This window comes from Herpailurus yagouaroundi, unplaced genomic scaffold (genome assembly GCF_014898765.1).
Source record: "Herpailurus yagouaroundi ecotype Mexico unplaced genomic scaffold, PumYag 188, whole genome shotgun sequence".
Lineage (NCBI taxonomy): Eukaryota > Metazoa > Chordata > Mammalia > Carnivora > Felidae > Herpailurus > Herpailurus yagouaroundi.
Window position 1 is genome coordinate 6,400,124 of NW_024412419.1, and position 9,745 is coordinate 6,409,868.

The window sequence follows — 9,745 nt, forward strand, 5'->3', positions numbered from 1 at the left end:
TAAAGAACTACTGCCTACCCAAATGCATGTTTTAAGTTAAAAATTGTGGGTAAGCTCAGGATGTAGTATTTCCCCACATTAATTCTAACCGTCATGCCACATTTTAGCAGAGCTCTAGATTAAACTGATCATGTTTACATGGGCATAACATTCTGTAAATTAATCAGTAGACATTAAAATACAGAATGGGTTCGGGGCGCCTGGGTGGCGCAGTCGGTTAAGCGTCCGACTTCAGCCAGGTCACGATCTCGCGGTCCGGGAGTTCGAGCCCCGCGTCGGGCTCTGGGCTGATGGCTCAGAGCCTGGAGCCTGTTTCCGATTCTGTGTCTCCCTCTCTCTCTGCCCCTCACCCGTTCATGCTCTGTCTCTCTCTGTCCCAAAAATGAATAAACGTTGAAAAAAAAATTTTTTTTAAAAATACAGAGTGGGTTCCTAAATTCCACACTGAGTAAATGAAGATTTTCAGGCTCATCACATTAAACAAATCTCTTATTAAATACAAAGTCTTGAATGAATGATAAATATATGAAATGATTTCCTATACAGTTTTTTAAAAGAAACTCGCTTTAAGGTGTTAGCCAAAAAAAGGTTTAAAAAATTCAAGTTATATAATGAACCACCTGCTTATCTAAAAATTTTATTTTAATAAATATACAGATAAAGAAAAATAGTACATTCACGCTAAGGTTTCACAAACTGTGGACACCTAGATTAAGAATAAGGCACTACAGATCCGTTTTGGTCTACACCATCTAGCTGATAATGTGCTTTTATGCCCTCAAGGGGGACTTAGGAAACTTTCAGAAGTGTTCCATGCGTGCAGTACCAACTGCAGGCCGAAGAACACCACCAGTCAAAGGTGAAAACAGCTCAATACCAAGGAACAAATACCACCAACTGACTGCTCCTGGTGGCTGCTGTAAAAAACAAAGCCCATCCTGGTGTCATTGAAAAAGGGGAAAAAGAGTTGAGTGAATAGAGGGTAAAGTTAAGCATTAGCTTTTAAATGAATCCGTGAGCTCTCATTATTAGTATTCAGCTACTCTACAGGAGCAGCCATCACAGCACCGAGGCAGAGTTAGGGAACTGCTGTCACCACAACTAAGACAGTCGTTCCTGCTGCAGAAGCGATGACAGGCCCGTGTTCCCAGCACAAGGCTACGCCGTTACCCTCAAGGAGTCTGTGGGTGAAGGAAGCCCCTCAGCAGCATCCTCCTTGATAACCTCCTAACAACACAAAACAAGAGTGTGGGTGAAAGGTGAGGGGGGCCGAGCTGTAGGGTGATGAATGAACATGGCACTAACACGACCACAGACAACACCGAAACCTGCGCGTGATTGGAGCGTCCCTCGGCGACACTTAAATTTTAAATCAACAGTTGAAGTGCTACGGCTTTTATCTTCTCACTTATAAAAATATGTTAACGGGAAATCTCTTTTTTTTTCCCATTGTTAAACTGACCATTAGGAACACCTGGTAATTTACAATGTATTTTGTTTTGGATTGGATTCAATCACACATTTGAATAATTCCCTATCCGATTTAATTTCTGCCATTCGATTAAAATGCTCCTCCAGGGGCGCCTGGGTGGCGCAGTCGGTTAAGCGTCCGACTTCAGCCAGGTCACGATCTCGCGGTCCGTGAGTTCGAGCCCCGCGTCGGACTCTGGGCTGATGGCTCGGAGCCTGGAGCCTGTTTCCGATTCTGTGTCGCCCTCTCTCTCTGCCCCTCCCCCGTTCATGCTCTGTCTCTCTCTGTCCCAAAAATAAAATAAAAACGTTGAAAAAAAAAAAAATTTTAAAATGCTCCTCCAATATATCCTTGAACTTTTATACCATGGGGCTAGCATATATACGTGTACATGTGCATATATATACAGATACCATGTATGTATGTTTTCTTAAAAAGATATTAGAAATGAGCAGATGTAAAGGTTTAGTTTTTAAAGTTTTGGTAACAAACACTGCATTATAAGCCAGAAACTCTGGTTGTAAACAACTCAACATTTATTCACTGAGGCTGCTAGTCATTTTCCTTCCATAGACATTTACCAGAAATAAAAACAAAACACATTTTATGTTAGTAATAGCTTATGTGTCTTAACGCTATTTATTAAATAAGTTGCATTCTTTTGCTACAGAAAGGAAATAACCAAACTACTAGTGCTGTCTATGTGTCTTATTAGATTAATACTTTAGTTACCCTTTTTTATACTTACTAGGCCATTGCTTTGATCTCTGGGCAAATTCGTTTTTACTGATGGACGTGAGATGAGGTGTTGGGAGCCGCCAGGGTAATACCTTGGCGTGTAAAGGTAGGGGGCAAAGAATGGCTATGGAAAAAACACGTAACAAAAGAAGGGGATAAACAATTACAGAAATCAAAGTGTGATGAGATTTATCAAATGAAACTAACCAACAAAACACAACTCCAAATTTTGAATAATGCAAGTGACAAAACAAAAGAAAAAGTACCTTACTCACAGTCTGTCAGATATTAAACCCAAAGTTAAGACCAGTATTTAAAATTTCATATTGTTGATTTAATATAAGGTTTGTAAGCAACTGAAGTTTTGCACCTTACAATCTGACACAAGAGTCTCTTTTTAACATTTTTACGGGCTTCCATATGTCAGTTTCTAAGTGATTTACAAATATTAACTCACAATCTCTTTAAAAAAGCAGAATGGACTTTTAATAGAATACTGTTCTTTACAAAAAAAGATGAGCTTTAAGTAAGACCAAAAAAAAAGTCTCAACGTATACAAGAACACCTAGCATGGATTCCAAGAATATTACTCCTAGAGCTTACTTTATATCCTATAGTTTAGAGTTTATCTCTTAAATAAGGTGTATTTATTAATGGGGAATCCATTGTTTAGTGAGATTTGTAACTACTGCCTTTATTTGTAGCCAACTTCACATAAACAGGAGACAGCAAATTATATGGGCTAAACATAAAGATTAAAACTCATTAAGCTTCATTACACTGAAATAACATCCTCCCCTACCTTTTAACTGCTGCCATTTAAGAAAATTGTTCCGCTTTTAACTTTTAGACTGGAAACCTCAGATAACTAGAACAAATAATAACTAGATCTAAAAACATGAGAAAATTTTAAGTGTTTTTAAAATGATAAAATGCTATTAAAGCATCACATCAGCCTAGATGGCATGGTAAATTAAAAAAATAAATAAATTTCTTGGTTTCAAAACCTCAACTGTCATCGACCGATCAATGAGCCATTTTATGCGAAACTACAGCAGATTTTAAGACTGCTAAATAAAAAACCTGCATTTCAACACTGTTACCCCACAGTTAACTTTTGTAAATATGGACTACATTATAAAATGCTACTGATCTACCTTTTTCTCCCTGTCTGAATGAAAGAGTAGAATAACATTATTCACAGGACCTCTGTGAATAGTGCCCCTAACTACAGTTGAGCTTGAACAACACAGGGGTTAGGAGTGCTGACCCTCCGAGTAGTCAAAAGTCTACGCATAACTTTTGACTTCCCCAAAACTTAACTACTAATAGCCTACTGGTGACCAGAACAATCAAATAACACATATTTTGCATGTTGTATGCATTATATACTGTTTTCTTACAATAAAGTAAGCTAGAGAAAAAAGACATAAGGAAGAGAAGATACATTTACAGTACTGTATTGTATTTATCAAAAAACAAAACGAAACAAAACACCAAAAACCCTCTTGGTATAAGTGGACTCACACAGCTCAAACCCGTGTTGTTCAAGGGTCAACTGTACTTAGATGGCCAACATTTTTCAAAAACTGAAATTTTAATTTAAATTCTGGAACTCCTTCTTTGCCACATTTATTCTAAACTTCACTTTCTTCCTAGCTCACGTGAAATTTATTTAGGCATGCAGTTGTTGGCTCCTATGAATACTAGCCTCTATGTTTTTCTCCAATTAAACTAAAGAGGGAGACAACAAAAATAAGAAACTGTGACGGACCTTAGAGTATGGTTCCAGAAAGTACACAAGGAGGGTTCAATGCTCCATTTTCCAGTAGGAAATCTTCGTATTTAAGATCACTAAGGTGGGTGTAGCTTGGGCTACTAACCTTGACAGGGTCTGTATACCACTGATACTTGTGCTTTCATCTTTTTAAGTAGAAAATTATCATATTTATACTAAGTAAACAATTACACATGACTGCCAAAACTTGAAATATAACTTTAGAAATGGGCCACCGGGCTGTTATTTGGCAATAACATCTGAATCCTACAAGCAGCATCTGCCATCATTATCTCACGCTTAAAGGCTGCAACACACATTAAATATGGGTTTACTAAACTACTGTGGAAATTCAAGTTCACCATTGTTTTTAAATGCCAATGTAATTACACAAAACATAACAAATGCAACATTTCTTTATGAACAAATAGAGAAACAGCTCCCTTCGTAGCACAGGACAGTCACTGATGACCCTGTGGAGTTCACTTTCTTACAAAAACAAAAAGCATCTCTAACATTCAGACTCCATTGAGATCTAGAACGCGTCCTAGTGAAAAATTCTTTTGATTTTTAAAAAATCATGTACTTTAAATTCCACCTTAACATTTTTCCTATTTTAAAGCTAAAGTGCCATTTCAAAACAATAATAGAATCCACAGCAGAAAACTTCTGATATTTCCCCCAAACAAGTTCTTAAAATTGAGGATTCCCAGCACTCTCTTACCCTGTTGTAGAATGGATGCTGGGGTCCCGTCATCCCACTGTAATAGCTGCTGTGAGGCTGTGGAGACACAACCCCACCTCCAAACGGTCCGTTGAAGGAAGTAGAAGAAGAACAGACAGACGGAGGCTGACTGTAGCCTGACGGTGGCCTTGGAGGAGCTTCGTGTAAAGGCAGCGGGGGGTATGCAAGTCCGCCGATATTAATCTGGTCCCTCGCAGCACGAACATCTAAAAGATTAAATGATACCCCAGAAGGCAAAAGAAAACAGGACTTTAGTAATTAGTCCAACTATCACCTCCTTCTTCGGTTACCAGACAGAGACATGCTTTTTTCACTTGCCAAGAATTCCAACTGGCTTAAAGGAGACAGGAAATCTTGGCTCGGAAAACCTTGTCCATAGTCATTCCAGAGAGGAAAAACCCAACTAGTTTGCATTAAAGCTTTTGTCACCATTTGAAAAGTCACCATCTGGATTCTTCTCTTCAGTTACCAGAGCAATAATTTTTTCTTTGACTTTTTAAGGTACTTGTGCTATTCTAACAATTGTTTATGATCCAGTAAGTGTTACTATTAATAATTCACACCTGTCTGATATTAATAAATACAATGATCGCTAAGCTGTGGGCTTGCAAAGTATATGACTCATCCATCTCTGAACAACCACAACCAATTCCATGGCCACACAACACACCTTGACATCAGCCTTATAACTAGTACCTAAAAAAAGAATGTACAAGTAGTTTCAGGCTCTCTCTTCATAACTCCCGGAAAACTCAAAGGCGGGTCAGCAGTGCCACACCAAAGATAATGTGTCTCAGTAAAGATTTTGTGTGTGTGCATGTGCATGTAGTGGTGCCTCAAGGACAAGTGAAATTATTCCAAAACTTCCACGTCACTATCCTCAATTTCCAGTCCACAAATTTAAGTTAAAGTTTAGATAACCATATTTTGCCCCCTTGGATAAAGACTTCTATATTAAGCTTGGTCACAGAAAAATTACAATGGGCTGACATCTTTTTTTTTTTTTTTTTTACATTTATTTATTTTTAGAGACAGAGAGAAACAGAGCACAAGTGGGGGAGGGGCAGAGAGAGAAGACGACACGGAATCCGAAGCAGGCTCCAGGCTCTGAGCTGTCAGCACAGAGCCCGACGCAGGGCTCGAACTCACAAACCGTGAGATCATGCCCTGAGTCGAAGTCAGATGCCTAACCGACTGAGCTACCCAGGCGCCCCATAATGGGCTGACATCTTAAAATGGTGACTATATCTCAAAATTTGACTCTAAAGCAGTTAAGTCAGGTGGGTGGGTTCTCATGAAAAATATTAGAATAAAGTGAATTTAATAAATAACATTACTTAACATTCTCTAAGGAATGTCAAGATTCTTAATCCTCAATTCCACAAATTCTCCTGTGTAGTGCTTGGTTCAGTATTTCCTGGTATCTCATGGAGCAAGAGAAACTTACATCGCTAAGTTAGAAATGGGAAACATTTTGAGGACTTCAGATAAGAAAAATTAAACTTACTACCAATACCCACCTGCAATAATTTCCCGTAGTTTGGGGTCTAGGTTTACAGTGCATGGCAAAAAGGTTTTTACGTCTCGAGCCACAAGAACTGGGGTCCTTGAAGACAAGAACACTTCAAAGTTTCTTATATCTCCATCTATTTCAAGCAGTGGCTCAACATCTTTAGTTGTTGGAATATTCTTTGATATCCTTAAACAAGAAACAAATGGAAAAGGTCATTAATGTCACTATTAGAAAGGAAAATTCTACATGTAACTTAAAATCTATTCATAAAAATAAACATCACATTACACATCATAAAAAAATTTTAAGGACAAAAAAATTTGCAGTTACAAAATGACTAAACAAGTGTGAGGTCAGAATTAGAACGCCTTTGGCCACAGGCAGGACTCGGGCTAGGGAACAGGAAAGAAAGCAGGTTTTTCAGGCTCTTCACATGTGGATGAGGACCTTTTGGTGAAGGTTAAAGGAGTTACCATTTTACACACAGCAGAGCAAGCCTCAGACAAATGAGCCAGCCTGCCCAAAGCCATGCAACTGGGCAAGAGAAGTTGACCAGCTCTCAACCCCACATTTATTATGGAATACCACCGTCCTTAGCTCGCAAAGAAAAGAAGTAAATGATAATTTTTAAATAAATTACATACACTAGAAAAAAGTTAGTACAGGTTTTTCCTGTTTCAAAAAAGGTTTTATTTTCTATTCCTTTACTGCTCAGACCCAATCCTGGGCTAGTAGCCAAATATTAAAAGCCATCCGAGGGAAAGCCCAGGGAACAAAATTAGCAAACAAGAAAAGACAGGGTGCTGGTGAGGACACAAGGACAAGGATTTTGTGTTAATAAGCCTCAGGGAGTCCCTTGCACGGACTCACGCACACCTGCACAAAACAGAAGAACCCTCTGATGGGATTACTTTTTAATAAATTAAAATGGCATTCAAACTGATCAGTGATATATTTTAAATGAAATGAAAAACCTAGGAGAATGGTTACAAAGACTCATTTGCAGAAGTGGCCAAGATTTCAGAGTTTAAACAGTTAAAAAGGTAGTTCATCTGTTTCAGGAGTGGAACATAAAATACTAAGAAGGGAAGCTAGAAAGATTTAGATAAAAACACACAGCTGACAAGTCACATGAAACAAATTAACTGAATTTTAATGCCAGCTCTGCTTAAACTTGAATGTGAACAGTGTTCTCAATATGATGAACAATACTGCTGTTCACAAGCCAACAGTCTACTGCTGGTTTCCAGATTGAAGTCTCGATTCTAACCTTTTGAGCTCAATACGTTAAACTCTTCCACTGAAAGAGATATTTATGTAAATGATAATCTTTTGGCAATGGGCCACTAAAATCATATGTGTCTTTATTTTTCAGATATTTTTCCAAAGGTTAGTATTTAAAGAATTTAAGTAACTTCACTTTTCAATTAAGAGTGAATTTGAATTTCCAGTATTATGAATCATGTGAATTAAAGTTGCCAGCAGTTAAATGGCCCACAGAAAGCATTATAAAGCCTCAGGCATCAATGAGCTCCTAGTAAGTTTAAATGCAATTTCTTTCTATGCTACCAATCTAGCAATACTTGTTAACGCCAACGGCAATGTAAGTTAAAGGCATTTTGATTACAAATGACAGTGGTTTATAGAAAGTCCGTATTAATTCCCTGGCAGAAATTACATAAGCCATTCAAATCACTTGCATTCAAAATGGGGTCTTAAATTACATGGGGGGAAAAAAAATTCTATTTTGAATCAAAATATAAACAGGTTCTAAAAGCATAATTTATGAAGAAGGCATGATTTGTCACACTTTATCTAAAAGTAGCTGCCTGATAATGTCATTATTTAATCCTAGAAGGTTAAAAAGAAGACAAAATTCCTTCAAAAACTTAGAGAACACTCTTAACTGCCTCACAATTTTATTACCTTAAGACAAATTCAACCCCTACTGGGCTCAAATACATTCGATCAGTGAACGCCCATTTATTAAATAACACTCTATGCACAGAGCACTTTTGAGATTCCGGGATGGAGATGGAACACAGACAGAAAACAGCTCCTCAGCACCACCGCCAGTGGGTGTGAAACAAAAGATGAAGTGAAGTCCACATGTGTGGAAAGACCACTGAAAACCCAGAATGCCTCAGGAGCTAACTACGCTCTCTTGTTCGGTCTTGACCCCGCTAATTCCTACTCCCCCTTTGTCTCGACCCAAATCCCCGCCTCTTCAAGCAAGTCTTTCCCAAGAGCAGACCCTCGTAGCACATTTACTTTCCTGCACACCACATATCCCAACCGGAATTTGATAATCATTAGTGGAATTATTTTGTTGATGTCTATTCCCCCTCTAGACCGTAAGTTCCTTTAAAGCTTGGAAGAGGTTCAGTTTTGTTCACTATTGTATCTCCAGAGCCTAGAGCAGAATAGTGTCACATCACTTTTGCTTAATAAATATTTGCAGAACGAATACAAAGAAAAAATGCATTGTTCCCAAAGAGCTCTATTCTTCTGTAATAATTTTCACTGTAATTACACTTTCTGATATTGAAAAGAGATTTACACTTGGAAAAAAGCAGGTTGATCCACTTAAGAGTTCATTTTCGTACGTGGTGTGAAATGGGGGTCCAACTTCATTCTTTGGCACATAGAGATCTAGTCGTCCCAGCACCATTTGTGGAAGAAACCATTCTTTCCCCCATGAAATGGGCTTGGCACCCTCGTCAAAGCTCAAGCAGCCCACAGATGTATCAGTTTATTTCTGAAAGTTCAATTTTATTTCATTGGTCTATCTCCCCATTCTTAGGCCAGTGCCTCATTGTTTTGATCACCGTAGGTCTGCAGTAAGTTTTGAAATTGAGAAGTGTGAGTCCTCCAACTTTCTTCTTTTTCAAGAAGAATCTTTTCAAGATTGTTTTGGCTATTTGGGATGCTTTGCAATTTCATGTGAATCTGAGAATCAGGTTTCCATTTCTGCAAAACAAGGCTATTTTGATAGGGATTGTATTAAATCTGTAGATCACTTTGGGTAGTTCTGACATCTTAATATTCAGTCTTCCCATTGATGAACATGAGATATATTTCCATTTAGATTTTTTTAGATCTTCTTTAATTTAGCAATTCATAGTTTTCATTGTACAAGCCTTTAACCTTGTTGGTTAAATTTATTCCTGGGCGTGGGGGCAGGGGCGCCTGGGTGGCTCAGTCGGTTGAGCGTCCAACTTCGGCTCAGGTCATGATCTCACAGTTTGTGGGTTTGAGCCCCACGTGGGGCTCTGTGCTGACAGCTCAGAGCCTGGAGCCTGCTTCAGATTCTGTGTCTCCCTCTCTCTCTGCCCCTCCCCTGCTCATGCTCTGTCTCTCTCTGTCTCTCAAAAATAAATAAACATTAAAAATATTTTTCTTAATTATTTCTGGGTATTTTATTCTTTTAGATGCAAGAGTAAATTTAATTGCTTTCTTCTTCTTCTTCTTCTTCTTCTTCTTCTTCTTCTTCTTCTTCTT

General features: G+C 38.3%; 1 protein-coding gene across 15 annotated transcripts in view; it reads right to left on the reverse strand.

Annotated features, from left to right (window-relative positions):
• KIDINS220 (kinase D interacting substrate 220) overlaps nt 1-9,745 on the reverse strand; it is a 103,063-nt gene that overhangs the window by 24,572 nt on the left and 68,746 nt on the right. For 7 of the 15 annotated variants that reach the window (XR_005797096.1, XM_040496011.1, XM_040496002.1 and 4 more), the window contains 4 exons: nt 6,252-6,430; nt 4,711-4,937; nt 2,220-2,333; nt 1,171-1,227 (listed from right to left, as the gene is read on the reverse strand). Coding sequence is in view for 14 of the 15 variants with exons in the window: in XM_040496011.1 (XP_040351945.1) it covers nt 1,171-1,227; nt 2,220-2,333; nt 4,711-4,937; nt 6,252-6,430 (577 nt within the window). In the remaining variant the exon portion in view is untranslated. The remainder of the gene's footprint in view (nt 1-1,170; nt 1,228-2,219; nt 2,334-4,710; nt 4,938-6,251; nt 6,431-9,745) is intronic. The other 8 variants (XM_040496012.1, XM_040496007.1, XM_040496006.1 and 5 more) reach the window with 2 other exon arrangements.